Raw genomic sequence first — 26223 nt, 5'->3', positions numbered from 1 at the left:
GATGCATGATTAACTCCCCCTAGTGCAAGGTCCCTGAAGTGATGGCAGAGTGTGGTAGGTGAATAACCGGCCGAGGGAGCCTGCCCACAGCAACCCCAAGTACGGCTGTGGTCCAGATTTCATCTCCTTCCACAAGCGCAGCATCTTTGCCTCCTACGTCACAAAGTTGCCATGACAACAGAGGAGGCAGTAGCCTAGGCCAACTCGGCCCTCCAGATGTTTTGGGGCTACAACTCCCATCATCCCTGGCCACTGCTCCTGTTAGCTAGGGATGATGGGAGTTGTAGTCCCAAAACATCTGGAGGGCCGAATTTGCCTATGCCTGGCCTAGGCTCACCATAGTTCCCTGGAAGGCTGTCCTTAAACTGAAACCCCACCCGCCCATCAACCCGTGCTGGTTTAAAGTGATAGTATTGGGGGAGCAGAAATGTTATCTACCCCACCCATCCTTCTCTGAGCAGGCAGGTTGGGTTCTCAACATCTCCAGGGTAGACTGGGAAATCCTAGGCAGATGCTACCAGTCAGTGCAGACAATACGGAGTTAAGAGGGGCCACTGGCCTGATTCTGTATAGAATCATAGAACTGTACAGTTGGGACCACGAGGGTCATCTAGTCCAACCCCCTGCAATGCAGGAATCTTTTGCCCAACGTGGGGCTAGAACCTACAACTCTGTGATTTAAAGAGTCTCCTGCTCTATCAACTGAGCTATCCTGGGAGTGTATAAGGCAGCATGCACTGTTCCAATAAAACGTGCCAAACTGATGGGTACTTCTCTCCTAGTTAATGATGGCACTATTAAAAAGGAACCTTTGCATAAAACTTCACATACATTGGGAGCGTTTTGTCCAAGTTAGTTCTACTAAATACTGCATGAAATACCCTTTTTAGCAAACAATGGTGACACCCACATAAAATATTGGTTTGAGTATTAAGTCAAAGAAACCGTTGCGATTTTCACACACACAAATAATTGTTCTGCACCATCAGAATTTCAACAGGAGCGCTTATTGGCTCCCCACAAATGCAGCCAATCCTCACAGTGTGGCTATTTCACTGCTGCAATCCTGATTATTATTATTCTGAGAATTGGATTGTCTAACTGGATGATTTCTGGCAAACTTACAGAAATGGGTTTGATAAAAGTTTTGCTCATTTCAGTACAACAAACAACAAAAATGACTTTGTAACAGAAACAAGGGGGCAGTTTTTCTTTAAAAACAAACCAACAGACAAACAGTTCTGAAGCATTATTTTTTGGTAGGCAAATCACTGAAAACAGAGAGTGCTCCGTTTCCTAAAAAGAGGTCGACACGCTTCCTTTAAAATGTGCAAAATTCAGTAAAAGCATAATGTCCCATGCCAATAAACTGGTTGACCTGAACAGAGTCAAACATGATGGTTTTTCAAACTTCCTAAATCCATGGAGTGGTGGGGACGGACACATTTCTACATGAACTTATCTGGCCCAGAACTCCAGTGGACTTGCAAGGGATTCTGGGACATGTTCCAGGGCGTTAATGCCAGGACCCAGGCCAGATCAGGTAGACCTCATTGCTGCGCTGTGTGAACTGAGCTTGTTCGCCAGTAGTTACCTTCTTCTCTCAGGGGAACCCTTGGTAACCTTCCGAGGAACTCCACAACGCAGTTCGAAAGCCCGCTCCTGTTAACTATTCCATTCGCCGCTGTTGTGGTCGTTTTCGTCATCTTCCGAATCGGCAGACACTTTCTTGATCCTCTGCATGGCTGCCTTTATGCTCCTCTCCAGTTCGTTGCTGGAGTGCCCTTTCTCCGTGTCCAGCTTGGGCTCCTGTGTCACTTTCCTCAGCTTAACTCCCTGCCGTATGGCCGCGAGGATGCTGTTGTTGAGGGAGGAGATGGAAGATGGCGCCTGGCGGGGCGGATCCACTTTGCGGAGAAGGATTTCGCCACGCTTCAGCGACGCCAAAACCTCGTCCATGGATCCTGTGGCAGGAGGGGAAAACAAAATTAAGGCCTCGGAATTTTGGAGTTATTCCAATACATCATGTACCTCTATACCTATCCTCCCTCTCCACTGCTGGGCACCGATTCGCTTTCACCAAAGCGAGGTTTAATGTTTTTCCTTCTAATGTCCTGAGACATAGATTTTCCAAGGGCTTAGCTTCCGCCTTTTGTGATTGTGATAAAAAGTCGACGGAATCTCTCCATCATATAATCTTTAATTGTCCCCTGCATAGTGAGGCTTGGGCAAAATTACTAAGACCAATAACTCAGAAACTTACAGGGGCACCAGCTGAGTCACACCTTGCCTTACTCCTGCAAGACAATGACTCCTATACAACCTTGCAGGTGGCAAGGTTTCTATACTCTGTCATATCTCAAAAAAGGCGCTGTGGCCAACTACACGACCACTAATACTTTTGTTTTCTGCTCCCTGGTTGCAATTTTAAAACTTGTATTTGTGCTGTGGTTTGTTTCCCTATGACTCCAGGGTCTATGGTTTGCTGTAACTTTATGTCATATATTCCATATTTTATGTTTTTATGGGCTTATAGCCGCAATAAATTTGAATTTGAAAATTAAGGCCTCAAGCTGCAGTTCGACAGACCACTCTCCCCGGGCTGAGAGGGGAAATGGCAAAAAACAGGTTATTTATTGGGACAGTGTGATTTTTGCAGCTGCTGTTATGTTAAAAGTTGCAAAACAATGAAGCACGGGGCGGAGCAATAGAGGATTTCTGAAACAACAGTGCAATATTAGCTCCAACCAAGGCATGACGGAGAACAGCAACAACCGGGAAAAGATACGAAAACATTTTACAAGGACAGGAAGAAACATCACGGACAGAGTAATTGCCACACACAGGAAGAACAAGGATATAGTTTGAGTGCCTCACCTGTAGTTTTATAAATCATTTAATGTGTCAATACGAATGGAAGTTGTTAATATTGCAGTTGTTGTATAATGTAACTGAAATTTATAAGATTTTGGAACACAGAAATAAAGTAAATCATCAAACCATCAATTCTAGAATGCGGGGAGGGGGGCACCTTAATTATATAATTTGGTATCTGAATGATTGGTATTAGTAATTTCATTATAATTTGGCATTGTTTATATTATTGGAATTGAAAACGAATAAAAATTGTTATATATATAAAAAGACCCTCAGCTGCAAGGATTCGGGGGCAGGGGAGAAAGAGAACAGGTGAGAGGAGGACTTCCGGCGGCGACGCCATTGCGGGTGGTCGTGGGCTGCTTCGGCTGCGAAGCGCCCAGTCCATCCCGGGGGTTTGGAGCCCCGCTACCGCAAAGCGGGGCTCCGGTGGGGTGCGGGAAGAGCGTCCCGCACCCTGGGCTCCCCGGCTGTGCCCGTTGTGGCTCCGAACCCTTCCCTCGCTCCCCCTGTAAAGGGGGAGTGGGGGTGAAGGGACGACGGAGCCGGGCTATAGGGGACATGCCCCAACCGGGATGTAAATGCGGCGACAAAGCCTGTGATGAGCGTCTAAGTTCTACCTGTCTTTAATGATCTGAAAGAACCCGGTGGTTGTGAGTATTTGACTGACTTTTCTATTTTTGGAACGATCCGGGGGGAAGAGGAAAGGGAGCCTGCCTCCCTCCCTTCGGGAGAGAAAGAAAGTAACCAGTTTAAGTGACTGCTGCTACAATAATGGATACAAAGTGCTCGGAATTTGAAAACTGAGACTGCTGAGTTTTCCCTTTGGGGATTAAGTGGGGAGAAAATATCTCCATTTAAAGTTTTGGTCTTTACACTCTGGCTTCAGAAAAAATGGCGATGGAAAATTTGGACTGACATGGGAAACAATTGAAACAAAGGAAGGAAGAGACAGGAACTGAAATTTGACACTCACTCACCCTCCCTTCCAAAATGCTGGACTTTGTGTTTGAACTTGTTTTGAACTCTGGTCTAAAGGATGAAGAAATGCTTACTGTCTTGAGGTTGGAACTGCTTAATCGGAAACTGCAAGTCTTGAGTGGGATTATAAATAAAAAGAATCTATTTTCCACAGAGGAGGCTTTTCAAAAGTTTTACACAATGGAAGCAAACCTTGGCAAAGAGCTGGAAGGGGTGCTTGAAGGATGGTCTGAAATGGCTGGGCAACTCCGGGGAAAGGAACCGTTTGCTGGGGGTGGCAGCCCTGGAACGGGAAAATTTATAATATCCAGACCCCGAGGTGGGAGCTCGGGGGCAAGGGACATGGAATTAAGATATATACAAGAAGCAGAAGTATGGTACAAAGAAGCAGAGGAGCCCAGGAAGGATGTGATGTGTACCCTGAAGCTCGATGCAAGGACTGTTGTGAATGCTGCCTGGATCTGTGGACATTTGGGACAAGAAGACAACGGGAGGATTGGTTCTGGCGAAAGACAGAGAAAGACAATGGACAGAGGGGGTGTGGGATGAAGTATTAAATGTAAAACCCAAATGGTCTGTTATGGTATCTGAAATCGGAGAGTGAAGTTTGTTAATTATAAGTTTATTTTGAATAAGCAAGGAGATATTGGATTTTAAGTTAAAAGCAGCATGATAAAGGACAGAAGAAATAAGTTTAGTTTTTATAAGAATATTTTGCTAAGATTTATGTTATAATAGGATGATCAAGAGAATTGTGCTATTTTTAATTGAAGTTAAAAAAAATTTATAGAGAAAAGTTGTTAAGAAAGTAAAATATGGATTTAAAACCGAAGGTGAAAAGGCGGGGGAAGTCAAACGTCAAGATTCAGAAATAGAAATTTTTTTTTGGTAAGGTATACAAACAAGAAGAAGAATCCTGGCATTATGTGTATTTGTATTTGTTTTGTATTTGTAGGTGTGGGTCTGGGTATGTGTTGTATTATGAAAATGTTAATAAATTCTTCTTAAAAAAAAAAGAGAACAGGTGAGAGGAGGGCAACGAATCTGGTTTCTCCAGACGCACCAGGAACTTAGCAGCTACTTTTGCCGAGAATGGAAAACTGGACACTGGTATATAATTTCAGGAATCATGAGGATCAGGGGGAGCTGTAGAGGTTGGGATGATGAGGAGACAGATGGAGACATGTTAAGGTTATACAGGTGAAACTCGAAAAATCAGAATATGGTGGAAAAGTCCATTTATGTAAGCAATTGTTTTCATTAGCTACTGGAGTTTAATATATGAGATAGACTCATGACATGCAAAGTGATGATGATGGCGTACAGCTGATGAAAACCGCAAAGTTGAAATTGTTAATTTGGGGTTCTCATCACCTGTATGCCATAATCATCACAATTATAACAAATAAAGGCTCGACATACCGTAGCTCACTTTGCATGTCATGAGTCTATCTCATATATTAGTTTCACCTTTTAAGCTGAATTACTGAAAGAAATGAACCATTCCACGATATTCTAATTTTTCGAGTTTCACCTGTATGTATGCCGGGTTTCTTTTCATCTGTTCTATGGCGATGCTTGAGGTGTGCGTAGAAAGTCCCAGGTTCAATCCTGGCACCTCCAGGCAGGGCTGGGAAGTCCCCAGTCTGAGGCTGTGGAGACCAATGGTCTGAGATGGTATAGGTTGGGCACTGACGTCTCTGCAGTACCTTTCCATTGGCGCATATTTTTGAATTCATATTGCCCACGAGGTTGTGATTCCATTGCCTGCCTGAGTGACGTGTAGCCACGAGAAAGGCAGGACAGAAATGTTATACAGTAAGCCCAAAACGTACGCAGGGGGTACGTTCCGGGTTCACGCCTAAATCTAAAGTTATGTATAGGCAAAACACATTGGGTTCTATGGTGGGTGGGATTTTCAAAGTCTTTTTTTCCTGGATTCCTTCCCCCCATCCCTTTTAATTTTTAACTTTTTTTTGGCCAAGCACATAAGACTGAATGTGCGTAAATTGCAGGCTTACTTATGAATGAACAAATGGGGCAGCATATTACATCTGGGAACCACTTCTGGGCTCCCCTGGCTAAATTCTGCTGCCCCACACTCCACCTTTAAAATGGTAAGAGAGCAAGCTGAAGATCAACCCTTTCTTAGCAATGTGCCCCACTTAAACATAGAATGGTAGAATTGGACGGGACCCCAGCGGTCATCTAGTCCAACCCCGTGCAGTGCAGGAATCGACACTAGATCATACATCTTTGTTAATCTTTTTGCTTTGAGCTAGAAAAGAGAAAAGGTCAGCTTCAATGGCAGGAGGCATTTGGCTTTCCGTACACAAACCTTAGTTGCAGCCATGGAGCAAGACAAACCATGGCTTTAAATGCAAACCATGACTCAGTTCTCAGGAGTGCAGTGGCAGGGAAAGATTGAAGGCAAGAGCAAAACAGCCCCACTCTCTCGTTTGGAAACCTGCATGCACTAAGCCACGGTTTGGCTTAGGGGGTTGTATCCCATGAAGTCCTCCTCAGAGGAGGCCCATTGGAGATAATAAACAGAAGTTAATCACGTTCATTTAATGCAGGGGGCAGCAAACTTTTTTAGCAGGGGACTGGTCCACTGTCCCTCAGACCTTGTGGGGGGCCAGACTATATTTGGGAAGAAGAAAATGAACCAATTCCTATGCCCCACAAATAACCCAGAGATGCATTTTAAATAAAAGCACACATTCTACTCAGGTAAAAACACGCTGATTCCCGGACCGTCCTCAGGCCAGATTTAGAGGCAACCGGGCCAGACCCGGCCCCCCGGGCCTTAGTTTGCCTACCCATGATTTAATGGATCTCCTCCAAGTAGGACCAGCACTGGAGACAAACCAGTGTTACATGCAAACTTGGTATATTGCCACCGCCCGATTCCTTGCCCCCTCGAAACTGAACCTGGAATCTTCCCTGTACAAAGCAGGCAACCAGGCAACCTCCCACTGGACCTATAGCTCCATCTCCAAAATGAGAAGCCAACCCTCGTCCACCCACAAAGTTCCTTTTCTGCAAGGCTTCTGTTCCCATGCGCTCCCCCCCCCCCCACCATCACAAAGCTACCCTTGAGATCTAAGCTTTTCAAGTTTAATTTAAAACCACCGCAACCAAGCAAAAGAGGTAGAAAAACCATTTACAAAAACAAGAGGGGCGGGGTGGGGTGGGGAAGGAATCTGAGTTAACTTAGCAATAACTATCGACACGTTTAAAAAGCACATCGTTTTAGAGCTCCGCCATATGTGCCACCTACAAATTTAGCTGCGGACTGCCTGCTTCTTCCATCTGATTCCAACTCACATGTTTGAGGACCGGTCCCTGCGCTATGCCAGCAGGGGGGGGGGCGGAAGAGTTAATTTTGAAATTGACGGTGGCAGTGGAGTTTCTAAACGTGGAAATGCCTGTTGCTGGATTAAGAAGGCAAGGAGAGCCCCTCTGGGTCAGTACAAAAGCCTATATAGTTAAGCATCCTCAAGGGCCAACCAGATGCCTGCAGGGCGCCAACCAGGATGGCTCTAGTCTGCAGTATTAAGAACTGCCTTCCCGGATCAGATCAAAGGTCCCGCGGTCGGCCAGGAACATCGGTGAGCCAAAGGGAAGCCACAAAGCTTTGCATCCATGCAGGGTCAACCTGCCTGACGGTGCGATGCAGCACACATCAGCAATGCACAGGAAGAGGAAAGAGCAGCCCCCCCCCGCCCTTACCTGCATAATCATTTGCCGTGCGCCTGGACGTCCCGTCTACTCTCTCTGGGGAGCCACTTCTCCCCGGAGGGTCTTTGCGCAAGAGGGGCAGAGGCTTCTCACCGATTCGCGCTCCTGTCCTTAAGCAAAGAGGCTGGTTGTTTGATGGTGGGGGAAGTGGCGGTGGTGGCGGGGGAGGCGGCGGGGGAGGTAACATTGGCGGCCCCCCGTTGCTCTTCCCTTGCTGCTCAGGGCCAGGTGGCGGAGGGGCAAAAATCTGGACGGGGATATCCTTCAAGGGATTCTGCCGCAGCGCTTTGAAGCCTTTGGCTTGTGCCGGCCGGGAGGTCTTGGCAGAGGGCGTCTTGCTCGGCGAGGGTGGCTGAGGGGCACCGGCCGGAGTCCGTCGGGAGGCACCCTGGGGCTGCTTGGCGTTCAACGGCTGCGACCGGGAAGTTTTCAGCACAAACTGCGCCGGGCATTTCTGCAAGGGGAACGACGACAAAGCTGTCACGTTTCAGAAAGGGTGGAACGCAAGTGCCGGAGAGCAATGGTGGGGGGTAGAGACCCAGTGTCAAACTAGGACCAGGGAAACCAGAGTTTACTTCCCCACTCAGGCATGATCCTTAACCGGCTGGCTTTGGGGCAGTTGCCAGCCTTTAGCCGAACCGACCGTATTTTTCGCTCCATAGGATGCACTGGACCATAGGGCGCACCTCATTTTTAGAGGAGGAAACAAGGGAAAAAAATATTTTTTTCTGGTTTTCCTCCTCTAAAAGCCCTGTTTTTTTGAGGATCAGCTAAAAGTTTTGCAGCTTTTTTTGCAAAGGGAAAAGCCCTGGTTTTTTGAGGATCAGCTAAAAGTTTTGCAGCTTTTTTTGCAAAGGGGGAAAAGCAAAGAGGGAAAGCCTCATTTTTATGGGGTTCAACTCACATTTCTGAAAAATCTTAAGGAAAGGGAGCAGTTTCTACTGTTTGCAGACAGATAATCTAATCAGCCAGTCACATGTAGCTGGGGAAACAAACAACCTCCCTCTGCAGCACATTCAACAAAGGAGGGCGGGGCTGAAAGGGAGCCGGACTCTTATCTCTCTCCCGATCTCTTGCTGATCAGCTGCTGAGCGGGGTCCTTTCAACACCCCCTTTTCTCTTTGTAAAATAAAAAGCACAATCTGCTTTTGGCCCCTGGGCAATTCAGCTCCAGGGACCACCATTCGCTCCATAAGACGCACAGGTATTTCCCCTTACTTTTTAGGAGGAAAAAAGTGTGTCTTATGGAGCAAAAAATACAGTACGTCACAGGGTTGTTCGTGGACTCATCCTGTCCAACCCCCTGCAATGCAGGAATCTTTTGCCCAACATGGGGCTCGAACCCACGGTCTTGAGATTAAGAGTCTCCTGCTCTACCGACTGAAGTTGTTTTGAGATTCAAATGGGTAGGGGGAGAGCCATGCCCTGGAGGAAAGGCAGGCCATAAATACAATAAACATATCATTTCCATCAGTGTACTTCAATGTGATTTTCTTTTGTTACTTCGATAGGAAGGCATCATGATTATATCTGTGGTTGCGATTTCTTAACCCAGCCTTCGTTGCAACGTCCAAGGTGAGTTATCGAGCCATTTAAAAATACAATATTAAAATCACTTCGAAGCAAGAGGGTGCAGTCCTACACCACATAAACCTGCCTATGTAAAACAACAACAACCCATGCCAAACCAATGTACGACAACAATTTCTAAATCAGAAGTTGTCTTTGTCGTTTCCTGCTGCCGCTGGCCAGTTGCAAGGGAAGGAGGAAACAAGCTCAGCAATGTATTTTCTCCAGAAGGAAGATTTCCCAGTGGCAGGAAGATCGCTGGGAGCTCGACTTGAGACTCACCTCTTTGAACGTCTTGAGCCTCTCCAGGGTTTTCTCTCGCTCCTGCTTTATCCACGCTTTCTTCTTCTTCTCATCCTCTTTCCTTTTGTCTCTTTTCTGCATTTGAACACCAGGGAAAAAGTTAACACCCACATATGGAGGTCTGCTACAATGACTGGGGTAAATATACAGAAGATAGTGCAGTAAAAAAACCAAAAAAAGGTAAAGGACCCTTGAACAGTTGAGTCCAGTCAAAGGTGACTATGGGGTAGCGACGCCCATCTCGCTTTCAGGCCAAGGGAGCCGGTGTTTGACCACAGACAAGTTTCCAGGTCATGTGGCCAGCATGACTAAACCGATTCTGGCACAACAGAACACCATGACGGAAACCAGAGTGCACGGAAACGCCGTTTAGCTTCCCGCCGCAGCGGTACCTATTTATCTACTTGCACTGGTGTGCTTTCGAACAGCTAGGTTGGCAGGAGCTGGGACAGAGCAACGGGAGCTCACTCCATCGCGGGGATTCGAACCGCCAACCTTCTGATCGACAAGCCCAAGAGGCTCAGTGGTTTAGACCACAGCACCACCCGCGTCCCTAGATGGTGCAGTAAAGTTGTATGCACAAGGAATCCAAATTCCACAGCCCCCAAAAGTAGGATTCTGAGTCGCGAATAGATTATGCAAGTTGAGCAAGTTTGCGTCCATCTCATTCCCCCCCCCCACCATTTATTCCTTTTAAAAACTATTTTGCATGCTTTATTCTGGTTTTGCAATCCTCAGGGCAGCAAGGGCAGAGAGATATGTACCATAGCTGTCAACCCTTCCCCTTTTTGTGGGAAGATTCCCTTATTATAGCATTGGGAAACAGCAGGGAGGGTTGACAGCTATGATATGTACACAGGACTCAGAATCATAGAGTTGGAAGGGAAACCAAGGGTCATCTAGTCCAAGCCGCATCCCCTCCCAACAGTGTCTCCCTGGTTTCCGAGTTACCAGCAAGCACAGCCCACTCTGCTTCCAAGTGTACCTTCCCAACCACAGAGGCTAGAAACTTGGTATAAAGGCAAGAGTTCCCAGGACACGGAATGTTACTTCTTTCCCTGCGTTCCCGTGAATTGCTGCATGATGCAGCACTAACTACAGCTCAGCCAGAGTACCTTTGAAGTCGAACAGAATCCGTTCCGGAAGTCCGTTCGACTTCCAAAAAGTTCGGAAACCAAAGCACAGCTTCCGATTGGCTGAAGGAAGCTCCTGCAGCCAATCGGAAGCCGCGGAACCCCCACTGGACGTTCGGGTTCTGAAGAACGTTCGCAAACCGGAACACTCACTTCCAGGTTCGCAGCGTTCAGGAGCCAAAACGATCGGCTCCCAAGGCATTTGGGATCCAGGGTACGACTGTAATTCCATAAAGGAGGAGTGAGGCGCCTCTGGCCCTCCTCATGTTGCTCAACTTCACATGTCACCATTGGCCATGCTGGCTGAGGCTTGGAACCCAATAACATTTGCTTGCGGGGCCACACACACTCCCCATCCCTGCCTTAAAGATTTCTCCCCCAATTCCTTGCCACTCACAATCTGGATGCTGTGATGTTGCTGGAAATGCCGTGAGCTCTCTTGAGCTTGCTGGAGCCGGGCGTGTCGACTCTCTTCACATTGATCCTAATGGAAAAGAAACCAAGAAGAAGAATCCCTGTCAGCTGTAATTGCTGGCTGAGGCCCCCATTTTATTCAAGTGCCCCCCCTCAATGTCAATAGTGCAGAATTCAGAAGCCAGGTTGCTCACCGGAGCAAGACGGTTTAAGCATATTACACCGATCCTGGTCTGACTGCACTGGCTACCGGTTAGTTTCCAGGCCCAATTCAAAGTGCTGGTTTTGACCTATAAAGCCTTAAGCAACTTTGGACAGCAATACCTCAAGGACTGCCTCTTCCCATATGAACCTACCCAGACCCTGAGATCATCTTTTGAGGCCCTCCTTTGTGTGCCTCCTCCTTTAGAAGTCCGGAGGGTGGGCAACGTGACAACAGGGCCTTCTCTGCAGTGGCTCCCCGTCTGTGGAATGCTCTCCCCAGGGAACTTCGCCGGGCGCCTTCTTTACACACCTTTAGGCGCCAGGCAAAAACATTCCTTTTCAACCAGGCCTTGGGTTGACTTGACATTCTATGCCCTTTTAAAATGTGTGTGGGGGGGTGTTGGGGGGGTGTTATTGGGTGGTTCTTTTTATTTTATGTATGTTGTGTTTTTATATTGTGATTTTACCTGTGAACAGCCCTGAGACCTGTGGGTATAAGGCGATATACAAATTTAATAAATAATAATAATAGGGCACCCGAACTTTTCTGGACCGCTTGCCTTTTTGTTCCTAAGGTAGGCTCTCCTTGAGCAGATAATCCCACGCTTTGTCTCCAGCTGCTGGGTCTTCTGCCTCAGCTGAGCTATTTCAGAGGAAGGCACACAGGTTTCTACCAGGACTTGCTCAGTGGCTTCGAGCTCATCAGGGTTTTCACATGTGTCATAATAAACTACTTCATCCTGGATCTCTAAAGGAAGAAGAAAATGTTCACTTATGTGAAATATGCAAATCTATCTATAGCTATACAGTCTTACCTTGGAAGTCGAACGGAATCCATTCCGGAAGTCCGTTCGACTTCCAAAACCTTAGGAAACCAAAGTGTGGCTTCCGATTGGCTGCAGGAAACTCCTGCAGCCAATCGGAAGCCCCATCGGATGTTCGGCTTCCAAAAGAACGTTCGAAAACCAGAACACTCACTTCCGGGTTTTGATCGTTCGGGAGACAAAACGCTCAAGAACTAGGCTGTTCGACTTCCAAGGTACGACTGTACACACACACACACGTATATTAAATAAGCTCATGAAAATAATATTTTTCAAGTTCCCAAAAGTTGGCTATCTGCTGCACCTCTGCATGATGCCCTGCTCTCTGCACTTTCCTTCTTCCAACCTCCATAAGGGGCATAGGTAAACTCGTTCAATCCAGCACCATGGCATAATTACCAGAAAGGAGGCTGCCCGCTGCAACTCTCTGTGTGACTAACTGTTCTGGCCTTGCCCCTGGAGTGGCGATGTAAAAACAAATGCCCCAGCATTGCTTTACTGTGGAGGCTGGCAACTTGGGAGGCCGGCACGTAGAGTGGGAAAACTGACGAGTGTCAGAGGTAGCCTGCTGGATCCAACCAATTGCCCGTCATTCTGCTCCCCACACTACCCAACCAGATCCTTCTGGGAAGCCCCCCAAGCAGAACACAAAACACAATATCCTTTTCCCTGTTGCTGCTCTCCGACTGGAGGTTCCAAACAGCCACCCCGGCTACTGCATGAGAGCAGAGAAATGAGCCGCCCAGCCCCTGGCACGAGTTTGCTCATTGCTTGCTTACCTTTCATCCGCCTCCTTAAAGTCTCCAACTGTGTAATAAGCAGCATTTCTTCATTCTTCAGGATCTCGAACTGCACCTCGTACAGCTCCAGCTGGGTTTCGTAATATTCTATTTCCAGCTCCTCGACTCGAGCCATGTCATTTTCCTGCTCGTGGAGGGCCTCCATCTGCAGGAAGCGTCATTAAGCCCACAAACTAATAAAATGCAAAACAGTGTCACTCGGCCCTTTCCCCTCTTTGTGCTTCCCTCCCATCAGAGGGCATTTTCCGTGTGTGTGTATATATACAGGTGAAACTCGAAAAATTAGAATATCGTGGAAAGGTTCATTTCTTTCAGTAATTCAACTTAAAAGGTGAAATTAATATACGAGATAGACTCATGACATGCAAAGCGAGATATGTCAAGCCTTTATTTTGTTGTAATTGTGATGATTATGGCTTACAGCTGATGAGAACCCCAACTTAACAATTTCAACTTTGGGGTTTTCATCAGCTGTACGCCATAATCATCATAATTATAACAAGCAAAGGCTTGACATATCTCGCTTTGCAAGTCATGAGTCTATCTCATATATTAAACTCCAGTAGCTAATGAGAACAGTTGCTTACATAAATGGACTTTCCCAGGATATTCTAATTTTCCGAGTTTCACCTATATATGTATATGTATATGTATATGTATATGTATATGTATATGTGTATGTATATGTGTATGTGTATGGGTGGGTGGTAGAATCCACAAGTAAAAATAAAACACACATTTCCAGGGCATCTGTAAGCAATGAAACATACTAAGAACCTGTACATATTCACTCTCTTTCCCTCCATAAATCTCTACTTGTCAATGATGGCTGGAACAGGTGAACCAATCTGCTGTTGTATATGATGAAACAATGCAAACCTGTATCATAATCATCCTTTTTGCCCCCTCTGCTTCCTCCAGATGTTTTGGGACTACAACTCCCATCATCCCTAGCTATCAGGAACAGTGGTCAGGGATGATGGGAACTGTAGTCTCAAAACATCCGGAGGGCCGCGTTTGCCTAGGCCTGTCATAGGTTAATAATAATAATAATAATAATAATAATAATAATAATAGTTTATACCCTGCCCATCTGGCTGGGTTTCCTCAGCAACTCTGGGCAGCTCCCAACAGAATATTAAAAACACGATAAAACATCAAACATTAAAAGCTTCCCTAAACAGGACTGCCTTCAGATGTCTTCTGAAAGTCAGATAGTTGTTTATTTCCTTGACATCTAATGGGAGGGCGTTCCACAGGGCGGGCGCCACTACCGAGAAGGCCCTCTGCCTGGATCCCTGTAACCTCACTTCTTGCAGGGAGGGAACCGCCAGAAGGCCCTCGGCGCTGGAATTCAGTGTCCGGGCTGAACGATGGGGGCGGAGATGCTCTTTCAGTTACAGGGAACCAGGTAGAGGGCCTTCTCGGTAGTGGCGCCTGCCCTGTGGAACGCCCTCACATCAGATGTCAAAGAAATAAATATCTGACCTCCAGAAGACATCTGAAAGCAGCCCTGTTTAGGGAAGCTTTTAATATTTGATGAATCATTGTACTTTAATATTCTGCTGGGCGGGGTATAAATAAATAATATATTATTATTATTATTATTATTATTATTATTATTATTATTATTATCATCTGAGGCTGTATGAGGTTTGTTTAGCCTCGTCAGATTGCAATTGCAGGAACGCATCTAAGCATTTAAGGGATGCCTTAAGGCTGTTTCCTAGCTGCAATGTTCACTCTCCATTCTGAGGGTTCACCTTCACATCTGGGAGGCTCCTCTAGCGAGACGAGAGGAGAATGTGGGGCGATGCCCTTACCTGCTTCCGGATGTCCGCTCTCTTGTGGTTCAGGCACAGCTCTTTGGCCCTCATGTGCTGGAGAGTCTCCTTCGCCAACAGGTACTTCAAGTTTTCTAACCTGGGGGAAGCCGTGGCCCAGGCAGCTTGGCCAAAGCGCTTCCGGTCCTGCTCCATTTGCTTCTGCATCGCTGTCAAGAGGAGGAAGGCATCACAAAATAAAAGTCCGTGCTTTCAGCATACATTTAAAGAATCCTGGGAACTGCAATTTACCTCTCACAGAGAGCTACAGTTCCTTGCACCCTTAACAGACTACAATTCCCAGAATTCTTGGGGTGTGTGTGTGTGTGTGTGTGATGTGCTTTAGATGTTTTTGCAGCCTAAGAACAACCTCGAGTCTTTTCTCTGTCCCCCACACTAAGACGTAGGAACGTATTAAAGCCAAGTGAAACTTTTATCTATGACCTCATACAGCCAAGGGGTCTTGGGTTCGGATCTTACTCAATCCACCGAGCGGCCTTCAGCAGGCCGCTTTCTCTCAAGCCCAAACAGCCATAATGGTATCCCCCAGTATAGGCTAGGCAACCTCACAGGGTTGTCGCAAGGATTAGGTGAGGTGAGACAGGCAAATCTGCGTGAAACCCTTTGAAATGCACCATTACATACTAAGAACGTTGACACTTAAAACAAATTGAGTCATTGAAGAGAAGAACTAAAAATCTTGCTTATGACAACAACCTATTATTATTATTATTATTATCAACAACACCCTTATGGGACTCCAGGCAACTTACAGGTACAGTCAAACCATAGAACTCGAACAACTCCATTGCCAAACGTTTCAGCTCCCGAATGCCAAAAACCCAGAAATGTGCGTTACGGTTTTCAAACACTGTTTGACACGTAACCGGAGGTGAACTTAAGTAGTGGTACCAATGTACTTGTATTAAATCTATTTAAAACATACAAATAATTACAATAAAAACAGCATGGCACAAGGCCTTTCATTAAAAGCCGTCAACTCCCTAAAGCCTGTTGGAACAAGGAGGACAACCAAGAGGGAGCCAGTCTAGTTTCTCCGGGAGGCGAGTTCCAGAGTCTGGGAGTAGCCACCGAAAAGGCCCTTAAGGTCACCCCCAGGGATGGCCCATAATATTTTGATGGAATCTCCCACTCAGCACAGACCCTCCCTCTCTAATTAAGATGAGCCTCAATCTACTCAAGACTCAAAACTCAAAACTCAAGCCCAGGGGAACTTGTTGGAAGATTGCGCCTCACTCATGCCTGAGAAAGAAGGCATCTTTTATCATATGTGGTGGTCGTGTAAGATAGTAAAAGCTTTCTGGGAAATGATTTATAATGAGTTGAAAGAAATGTCGAAAATAACTTTTGTTAAAAGGCCAGAAGCTTTTCTGTTAGGTAGGATGGGAGAAGAGGTACCCAAAGATCAGAAATAAATCTATTTATGTACGCTACCACAGCTGCCTGAATGACACACGCCCAAAGATGGAAAGAAAAAGCAGTTCCAACAAAATAGGATCGGCAACTAAAATTGATGGACTATGCAGAGATGGGGAGAAAGTTACTGGAAGAATATCAAGATGAGAGAGGGTTTTTTTTCTTAACAGAATGGGGAAAATCTGTTGAGTATGTGAAGGCAAACTGCAAACAATGAAAAACATCAGCAAGGTTGACATAAACACGAGCGGCAAGAAATAACTTAAAGGAAGTATAAAGGTTAGATTTGTAAATAGGTTTGGATTGGTTATGCAGTAAGAATACGGAATAAAATAAACCGCAGAGGGAGGGAAGCCACAGAAAATGCAGGTGGAATTTGTTTAGACCCGTGGTTCCCAATGTGGGGCACAAATTGATTTGGGGGGGGGGGCAATTCGAGAAGGAGTTATTAACAGTGAATGGCCTTTTAGGCTTCCTCCACGTGAATAGGAGTTCCCTTTTTGAATAATAATAATTATGTGTCACAGTAGGGGGGTGGCAATCAGGATTTTAGAGATGCTTAGGTGGGGCATGGCCAAAGAAAGGTTAAAATGTGAACCACTGGCTTAGACTTAATTTTTATTGTTGAAACATTGTAAAACGCAAAAATGGAAAATAAATTTAAATGGAAGGGAAGGTTGCCTGTGCCTGCCTCTGCTCACCTGCCAATGCCATCACTGTCTCCTTGAAGTAACCAACCGTGATGTCTTGGATGGAGCAGGCAGCTTCTTCAGCCTGATCTGTCCACTCCTCCGCCTCCTTCTGCAAGGCCTCGATCCTTTTAGGACCTAGCCTGTCAGCTTGCAAGGATTTCTGCAGAAAACAGTAATATATTTTTAGTTTCTGGGTTAAAACGGGCATTCGGAAGAGGGCAAAAGGTGTTCTGTCTATATCATATCAGAGTTCCCCAGGTGTTTCCGGACTACAACTCCCACAATCCCTGGCTAGCAGGAGTCAGGTCAGGGATGATGGGAACTGTAGTCCAAACCAGCTGGAGACCCAAGTTTGGGAAACCTTGGTCTATATCAACTGTGGATGTTGGCTGGACTACAACTCCCTACAACACAAAACAGCAGTCTGGTGCCAACAGATCCCATTCTCCGATTCCACGGGGAGAAAGCAATTCATCAGACAGGATTATTATTTTATAGAGACTTTGAAACCCTGGAAAGAGAAACCTACCAGGATCTCCAGTCTGTATAAAGTTACCAGCTCACGCATATCCCTAAACGGCTGCAGCAAATATTGATAGAATTCGGTCGCCACGGTAACCAGCTCCCAATAAGCATCATCTTCCTCCTTGTAGAGCTCCATCAAAGCGACCAACTTGTCGGCATCTTTGTGCTGGTAGAGAACCTACGGGGGGCAAGACGACTCCAAAATTAGCAATGGAATTGTACTCTTTGCAAACAACTGAGACATCCAGGGTGGTGGTGGTGGGTGGACAGCAGCCGTTTAAGAGCGCCACAGATTTACGTAAACGTGGGTCCCACGGAGGCGCCGCACAAACCTCACAAGACAAATGCACCTGTTGTGTTGTGATTTTTATCCTGTGAACTGCCCTGAGAGCAGCAGGTATAAGGCCGTATACAAATTTAATAAATAATAATGATGCTGCACCTATCACGGCACCTCCGAAACCTGCGGAACTGTCCGCCACAAGACACAGTCACAGCCAGTAGCTTAAATGGCTCTAAACAGGAGTGGGGAATGTTGCTGAACTACAACTCCCCCTTGCCTTAGCAAGCACGGCCAGTGGCCTGAGAATAAGGGAGTTGTAGTTCAGCAACATCCGGAGGGCCAAGGATTCCCCACACTGGCTGTACAACTAGGATTAGGCAAATTAGAACCTGCAACAAAGGTTCGAATCCCAGTCACTCCATTTCCTCTTCCAGCTTTCTCCCCCGCATCCCACAATAGTCAGTGAGGGTTCTGCACCGGCTAAGCACGCTCAGTCCACCCTAGGGAGTTTTCAGGGGAGTCCTCCTTCTTTTAAGACCCCTCCCCAACCATTCTAAGAAATCAAACGCTGGACTGGGCAAACCTTGGTGTTGATCTAGCAAATTTTTAATGGGCAATTTGTATCCGTATGATTTGCAACTACCAATACAGTCGTTCCTTGGATCTCAAACGCCTTGGCTCCCGAACGATCGAAATCCGGAAGTGAGTGTTCCGGTTTTCAAACTATTTTTGGAAGCTGAACGTCCGGCGGGGTTTCTGCGGCTTCCGATTGGCTGCAGGAGCTTCCTGCAGCCAATCGGAAGCCGCACTTTGGTTTCCGAACGTTTTGGAAGCCAAACGGACTTCCGGAACGGATTCCGTTCGACTTCCAAGGTACGACTGTACAGGAGGAAAGTCATGCTTGCAGAGCAATGGAAAATGCTTAAGCAATTCAAGTTAAGTAGGGGGGGAAGTGTTGCTATTGGTAGCACTGCGCAGCAATAAAACTGCTAGCACATTAGCAAAGCTAAGCAGCGCCCAGTATGGTTTCTAATTGGATGGGGGAGATTCCTGCATTGCGGGGGGTTGGACTAGATGACCCTGTGGGGGTCCCTTCCAACTCTTACGATTCTATGCGATACTCCTCAGGGTGCTAATTGCTTTATATCGGAGTGGAATGGAACACAGCAGCAGCAGCTAAATCATTACATTTGGTGGCCCTAATAGATGTATAATGCTATGTCATGAAATAAGTTTAATTTCCTGTGAGGGAGCCACTCACAGGAATAAAGGCTGCACAGCAGGGTGGGTAGATTGAACCTCATGGAAAACACACCAAAAGTGTTCCAGAATCCAAGAGCTCATCTCAGCTGAGACCCATGTGAGCCATTTCCCACACCCACAGAGGCGAGTCAAGAGCTGGAGAATTTGCCTTTCCCCCTTAGCATCTGACGATACTTCTCTGTTTTGGGTTACTTGTGAATTGTTGCCGACAAATGGCACTCTCTCTCTCCCAAGAGCTGTGCCAGCCAAACGCACAAATCACAAGAGTCCCATGTGCCTAGAGGACTGTGCCATTGCACACCGAAGCCGGGGATATGTCCAAATACTCCTCCAAGTTAATTTAAAAAAATTACTATCTCTGCACATAGCAAACTAGCACCGCTGGGAGAAGGCGGGGCTACAAGGGTGTTCCTGACACACTAGTTTTCCACAGGCAGGAAGATCCTGAGGCAACATGGCAGGTGCCATGAACTACAACTCCCAGCAGCTCCAGCAAGCATGGCCAATGGCCAGGGATGATGGGAGTTGTCGTTCAGTAACTTCCGGAGGGCCAAGGGGCTGCAGTATACTTCCCCTTGCAACTCGGAAGTCTCAGAAACCAGGTCACAGGATTCAGCTGAATGTGTACATCAGCCCTGATCATGGTGTCAGCAACAGGTGGAGAGGGTGGCTGATGTCGTGCCTTACAGAAGGCAGAAAACTAAGATGCTGGAGGGCCTTGTTGCTGCCATTGTTTAGATGCAAGATCTTCTGCAGCGACCACCAGCTTCACTCAGCCTAACACTATGTTGTTGGGAGGATAAAAGGTCCACCAGAGGCTGTATTTCCTGCGTCAACTTAGGAAATTTAAATTGCCCCAGGAAGTGTTGATCCAATTCTACAGAGGCATCATTGAAACTGTTCTCTGTAATTCAATAACAGCTTGGTACGGTACAGCCTCCAAGAGAGACAAGAAAAGGCTCCAACGAGCTGTAAGAATTGCAGAAAGGGTAATTGGTGTTAGCTTGCCTTCAATAGAGACAATTTATGCTACCCGAGTTAGGAAGAGAGCAGAGAGAATTGTAGCAGATCCTTTACATCCCGGTCATCATCTGCTTGATTTACTTCCATCTGGACGTCGCTACAAAATCGGCCAGGCTCAAGAATAGTTTTCTCCCTTGTGCCACTAAATTGTTAAATTTGTAGTTGTATAGCTGAAGGGGAGGTAAATTATGGGTGGGGTTTCTTTGTTTCTTTGTACCGTGAGAGGAACAGTGTCTGTATGTTTACATTGTAGCCGAAACAAATTCCAAGCATGTTGGAAAATGTACTTGGCCAATAATAAATTATTCCTATTCCTATACAGTTTTAATGTAGATCATTTTCCTTTTTTAAAAAAATAGAAAATACTTTGAAAGCCTCCTAGTGCAGGCATGTCCAAAGTCTGTTTTGGGGCCCTAATCCAGCAGTTTATTTATTGGGGTCAAATTCTAAAAAAAACTCAACAAGTTCAATCCTTAAAAAAAAAAAAACAACTTTGGGGTAAAATAGAATCGTAAAAAAAGGTCAGCCCTCACACATGTTCACTTCATCAAATCTGGCCCTCTTTGAAAAAAGTTTGGGCACCGCTGTCATTGTGGAACAGTACAGTCGCATCTTGAATCCTGAACACCTTGGTAGTGGGACGTTTTGGCTCCTGAATGCCACAAACCCGAAAGTGAGTGTTCCGGTTTGCAAATGTTCTTTGGAATCCAAACATCCGACAGGGCATCCACGGCTTCTGATTGGCTGCAGGAGCTTCCTGTAGCCAATCAGAAGCTGTGCTTTGGTTTCCGAAAGTTTTGGAAGTTGAGCAGACTTCCGGAACGGATTCCGTTCTACTTCCAAGGTATGACTGAATATATTTTCAAAGAGGGGAGGGGCAAGGAGATCAGCACAGCCTCTTGGATCTGGCCAATGGCCGGCCCATCTAGGGCTGCATCCTGTTCTCACAGCAGCCATCCAAATGTGTGTGGGAAACCCCCAAGCAGCGCCTGAGCACAAGAGCACTCTCTCCTCCTGGGGGATTTCAGCAACTGGCATTCAGAAGAATCGCTGCCTCCAACTTTGGAGGCAGAGCATAGAAAGTACTCTGTACACCACCCCCGTATGCTTAGAGGATGGGTGGGATAAAAAATATAAATACGCTTTAAAATTGGGGATCCTCTGCTTTATAGTGATCTGGAAACCCGGGACAGCTGTTATAAAAGACAAACTCGCTCAGATTTCTGAGAAGGCGTTTTTTGCAGGTCAAGGGGAATTTCCAGTTCGTTTAATGACTGCAATCAGATACCCTATCCAGTGCAACATTGCCTGGCCTATAAACATAGGCCTCTCCCCTACACTTAAGCCTAAATATGCAGAAGACTTGTGAGGATTTTGACAGCCGATTTGTAATCCAAACAGTAGAAGAAGAAGAAGAGTTTGGATTTGATATCCCGCTTTTCACTACCCAAAGGAGTCTCAAAGCGGCTAACATTCTCCTTTCCCTTCCTCCCCCACAACAAACACTCTGGGAGGTGAGTGGGGCTGAGAGACTTCAGAGAAGTGTGACTAGCCCAAGGTCACCCAGCAGCTGCATGTGGAGGAGTGGAGACACGAACCCGGTTCCCCAGATTACGAGTCTACCGCTCTTAACCACTACACCACACTGGCTCTTCAGTGTCTTCATCCAACACACAGCTGGTGGGCCAGGGGGTGTTTGGATTTTGGAGAGTTGCACACAGCAACCTTATATGACAGCACAAGGGAGGCTTTATTTGGCTGAGCGTCAACCTTCACAAAATCTTGGCCTTGGGTTCCCATGGGGTTTTGAAAACTGGGGTAGAAACTGATCTTCCCCAGAGGACCTGTGCAGTAGGAATTAAACGGCTGCAGCTCACCACTGTGTGTCCATTGCACAGAGCTCAAAAATGCAGGGCACTTTTCCTTATGGCAAATCAGCCCATTAACCTCCATAATGTCTACTACACTGACTGGCAGCGACTCTCCAGGGTTCCAGGCTATGTGCAAGAATCAATGGTAGAATCTCAGGTATCAAAGCTAGGCACCAAACAGCTCCTTAAACCAAGGTTGCAGTCGCCAATGTATGGAATGTCTAGTTGCCATTTGGGGACAAGGCGACTCTAAAGTCTTATTTTTCGAACGATGGGCTGACTTTGTGCAGCCGGTAAGTGCTCTACAAATGTAAGAAATGAAGACACACACATATCAGAGCAGCCTTGCCCGGCGTAACATTCCCAGGCGTTGTTGCAACTACAGTTCCCACCCACTGGGGCTGATGGGAGTAGTGGTCCAACAACATGTGGGGAACTCGAAACTTGCAAAAGCCTGCATTATTTGCTTGTTTCTTGCATTTATATCCACACCCTTTTCTGCAAGAAACTCAAGGGGGCGTATGCAGATTATTTGATCTCCCCTGCCACAACAGCCCTGCGAGGTAGGTTAGGCCCCGAGGCAGGTGGCTTGCAGAAAGGTCCCCCCCCCCTCTGAGCAAGCTTCATAGGCAAGTGGGGCATTCCCCCAGGTCCTCGTCCAACGCGCTAACCACTGCTCCACACTGCCTATCCGTAGGGAATCTGAATCTACTCCTCCTCCGTCCCTCTCTCGGGGTTTACCTGCCAGCGCCCTCCAGGCACCCTCCCCCCCCCCCCGACAGCGCCCCTTACCCTCCGCAAGGCCTCCTTGGCTCCGCTGAGCCGCCCCTTGAGCGCTTTCCTGCGGAACTCCTGCAAGTTCTCGAAGTACTCGTCCTCCTCGTCCTGGTCGTGGGCGAAGAGCGAGTCGAGCAGCGCCTTGCGGCCGCACGCCTCCAAGGCCCATCCCAGGTACCTCTCCAGGCGGCGGCACAGCGCTTCCAGCTCGGCCTCCGCCAGCACCGGGCAGCCGGGGAAGAGAAGCGCCCACAGGCCGCTCTGGCCGGACAACGCCGCGGGCAGCGCGGGCAGGCAGGGCTCCAGCTGGGGGGCCAAGGCCGACAGCTGACGGTGGACGCCCTGCAGGGCCTGCGGGGAGAACAGGCCGGCCCAGCTCATCTGCTGCGGGCCGCCGCCAACGCCGCCTCCGGCCTCGGTCGCCTGCTGCTCCTGCAAGGTCCGGTTGTGGCAGGTCACCGCGAACTTGCTCTCGATGCCGTTCCAGGCCACGAGGAAGCGCAGCTTGTGCGGCGGCTCGGGCTGTCCGAAGGCGTCCTCCTTGATGGCCACCCAGCCGTCGAGGCTGTCCGGCTGCGGCTGCTCCACTTCTTCGTCCATGGGGGCAGAGATGAAGCCGGGCGCCGGCAGCCTCGCAGCGGCTCCCTTTCCAGCAGCGGCGCCCCTTCCTTTGAACTTCAAAGGGTTTCTTTTTCCGCCAACGTTCTAGAACCCCGATAAACTTTTTTTTCCCCCCTCCCCTCCTTTTAGTGAAAGTAGCAAAGCGGTCCGGGAGGACTTGTTGTGACACTTTCTGTGACGTCACGTGCGGCGTCCCCGCTTCTGGTTGGCTGGTTGGCTTTCAAGTGGGAGGAGACTAAACGTCTACCACCACCACCACCCTTTTTTTTTGGGTCCCAGGAAGTGGACTTCATAAAAGTGAACACGCTCCTTTAAAAAGAAGGGAGGGATTTTTTTTGCACCGTGGGAAGTGGGCTCCCCTCCTAATCTGGAAGTTGTAAGCATCCATAGCCCGCGTTAGAAGCAGCTGCCAAGGGTCCAGAGGTGGGTCAGGGGGGGGTCACCCACACTTCCGCTTTTCCCGCGCCAGAGAGGTTTTTGTTTCGTTCTGCCACTTTCCCCGGAAAACACGCTGTTTCGGGAAAACACACTGTTTACCTCTGAATTGACGCTGGGGATTATCCACACTCCGAGATTCCCAGGCACGTCTGCACTTTAAAGCTCCGTGTTTGAACGCTCTTTTTTGTTCTCCGCGAAAAACCGCTCTTTGCCACTGAATCCAGATTCCTGGGCTTTAAATCTTTCCAATTCAGCAAAAAACGGGGGGAAAGAAAACATTTCGGGCGTGTGCTTAGAAATCACGCGACAAAGGGAAGTGTAAGGATTCCCTCATTTCCAGGAGGAGGCAGGGGTAAAGATCCGCAGCAGGAGTTTGGGAAAAAGCCGGAATGTTTTGCTTCAGGTCTGTTTTCAAGCGCCCCAGATTTGTCCAGGTTCCTGCTCTACCACCGGAGGTTGTTGGGGACTGTAGCACTGGAGAAAGTGTCCTCTCTGGTCGAGACCTGCACTAGGAACTCTTGAGGTCGTTTGAACTGTGGGATCTACAAATTGTTTTGAATTTCCTTCTTTTGTTGAGTGCAGCCTCAAGGCAGCTGAAGATGCTGTACACAGCAGTTGCTACACATGGTGACGTGAGCAAAGATGTTGATCCAACCACAACATACACACCACAACACAGTTGTAAGAGAAAAGGGCAGGAACAAATCAGAACAGCCAGTGGTTCTGAGCCTACGTTATCTACACATTAATAACAATAAAATGTTTTGAATGCATTATAAACATGCAACACCAGATGGCGCTGGAGAGCAAAATAAATTTCTATGCGATTTTTACATAGCGTTTTTCCCCCTTTTGTTATAATGATTTAATTTCTGACTCATTTACAGCAGGGTTTTTCCTGTGTGTGTAGATCCACTCCTAGACTGGGCAAGCAACCTAGCACTTCTGTAGACCTCACCCTCCACTTTCATCTTCCCCAGGATCCTCTTCCTTCCATTCTTCCAACCTTCCCAGCCCAATGGATCCTTCCCTGGGGCAATCTGTCAGCCACTGCTCTGGCCCGCTGCCCTCAGCAGGGATACCACCTGCAGTCGCTTCCACCTGCCCATAGCTTCAGCAGCCACACCGAAGCCCTCCATTGGCTGGTCTTTCCTATTGGATGACTCTCCTGCTTCTTTAACTCCTCTAACTGCAGCGATCCAGGTTAAGGATCGCTCTGCCTAGGTCTTGTTTATGTAGGTCAGTGATGGGCCAAACTCAGCTCTCCAGCTGTTTTGGGGCTACAGTTCCCATCATCCCTGACCACTGGTCCTGTTAGCTAGGGAGGATGGGAGTTGTAGTCCCAAAACAGCTGGAGGGCCAAGTTTGGCCATCACTGATGTAGGTTCATAACAGATAGGATTCGGTAGCAGATGGCTCATTTTATTTTAAGACTACTAAACATGGTTTTATCCTTTAAAATGCATTCAAGTACAATTTTTTTTTTGCAAGGATCTTTCCGCGTAAAAACTGCATATGCATTGCTATAACATTCCAATTATTTCACTAACAATATTTGTTCTTCCAGTGTAAGACAAACATTGACCCTCGTCAGTGCAGTCCTGTGTATTTGTTATTCAAAAGGAAGTTTCTTTGAATTTAACAGACAGAGCTTACTGTGTGTGTACAGGAATGCAGCCTAAGATCTATATTTATTCTGTGCCTGCTTCCCTTCTCAGGTGTGTACAATAAGTTATTTTTGCTATAAAGGCAACAGATTCTAAAGAATCAGTTGTAATGACCACCATAAGATAATATGGATATGATGGCCGCTATGAATAGGTTGGTAACAATTTCGATGTCCTCCTTGTCCACATATCCTTTTAAATAATTTAACACAACTACTGTTGGATCTGTTTTGGCCATTTATACCTTGTTCCTCTGATCTACTTCTGATAAAATTGTCTTCCAGTCTTATTGATAGCACTACCAGTGAGGCCGACAACAGAATGTTGCAGTGCTCCTGTTCACTGCTCCAGCCAACCAGCCAGACAGACAGCCACGCCTTCCTACACAACATTTCCCCTCCGACTCAGTTTCCTTTCTGCCTGCTCCGTCCCTCTACAAACAACCAGACGACATTCTGTGACCACTGCATACACTCAGTAGAGGAACATCCCAGTCCCTGAGATTTCAGGGCCCAAATCTGAGGTCTAAGGGTGGTCCCTGGTGATGTCACAGAGGGGGGCAGGCTACAGTGATGTCATTAAGCATGACTGAGCCCTGGAGATGGAGGTTAATTGGGAAAGGGGAGGAGGGAAGAAGAGCCACCGCAACAGAGAGTCTGTGCTATAATTTGCAAGCTGCATGCACAGTCCTCGTAATAATTTTGCCTTTTGTCAAAGGTACTGTCACCCACCTGGCAATTTGAGTTCTCCCCCTGCCACCTAGAGGGGCCATTGTCCTCACTACTGCCACTGCAGTGCTGTTGTTGCCTTGTGGCAGCAACACAGGTGCAGCAACAGGTGAGGGTGCAGTTGTGATGGCAGGGCCAGGTATGATGGGGGGGAGAGTACAGATCTATGGGCGGGGGGGGGGAGCTTTTGTGGCAGCAAAATATCTCAGCCTAGCTCTGATTCCAC

General features: G+C 47.3%; 1 protein-coding gene across 1 annotated transcript; it reads right to left on the bottom strand.

The window, feature by feature from the left end:
* Positions 1–608: 608 nt before the first annotated feature.
* Positions 609–23204, bottom strand: WHAMM (WASP homolog associated with actin, golgi membranes and microtubules). Its single transcript, XM_033167421.1, has 10 exons — positions 22559–23204; positions 17331–17504; positions 16811–16961; positions 14673–14842; positions 12829–12994; positions 11786–11973; positions 11005–11091; positions 9454–9549; positions 7594–8056; positions 609–1964 (listed from the first exon to the last, which is right to left on the bottom strand). The coding sequence occupies exons 1-10, from the start codon at positions 23141–23143 to the stop codon at positions 1666–1668; spliced, it is 2379 nt and encodes a 792-aa protein (XP_033023312.1). The 5' UTR covers positions 23144–23204; the 3' UTR covers positions 609–1665.
* Between the last annotated feature and the right edge of the window lie 3019 nt (positions 23205–26223).

This window comes from Lacerta agilis, chromosome 13 (assembly GCF_009819535.1).
Source record: "Lacerta agilis isolate rLacAgi1 chromosome 13, rLacAgi1.pri, whole genome shotgun sequence".
Lineage (NCBI taxonomy): Eukaryota > Metazoa > Chordata > Lepidosauria > Squamata > Lacertidae > Lacerta > Lacerta agilis.
This window is presented reverse-complemented; position numbering and strand designations above follow the sequence as displayed.

Excerpts from the sequence above, each read along its gene's own strand:
- WHAMM (XM_033167421.1), bottom strand. The coding sequence starts at position 23,143 with ATGGACGAAGAAGTGGAGCAGCCGCAGCCGGACAGCCTCGACGGCTGG. Across the intron at positions 16,962-17,330 it reads TATACAGACTGGAGATCCTG|AAATCCTTGCAAGCTGACAG; the intron begins GTAGGTTTCTCT and ends TGTTTTCTGCAG. Across the intron at positions 11,974-12,828 it reads TTTAAGGAGGCGGATGAAAG|AGATCCAGGATGAAGTAGTT; the intron begins GTAAGCAAGCAA and ends TTCTTCCTTTAG.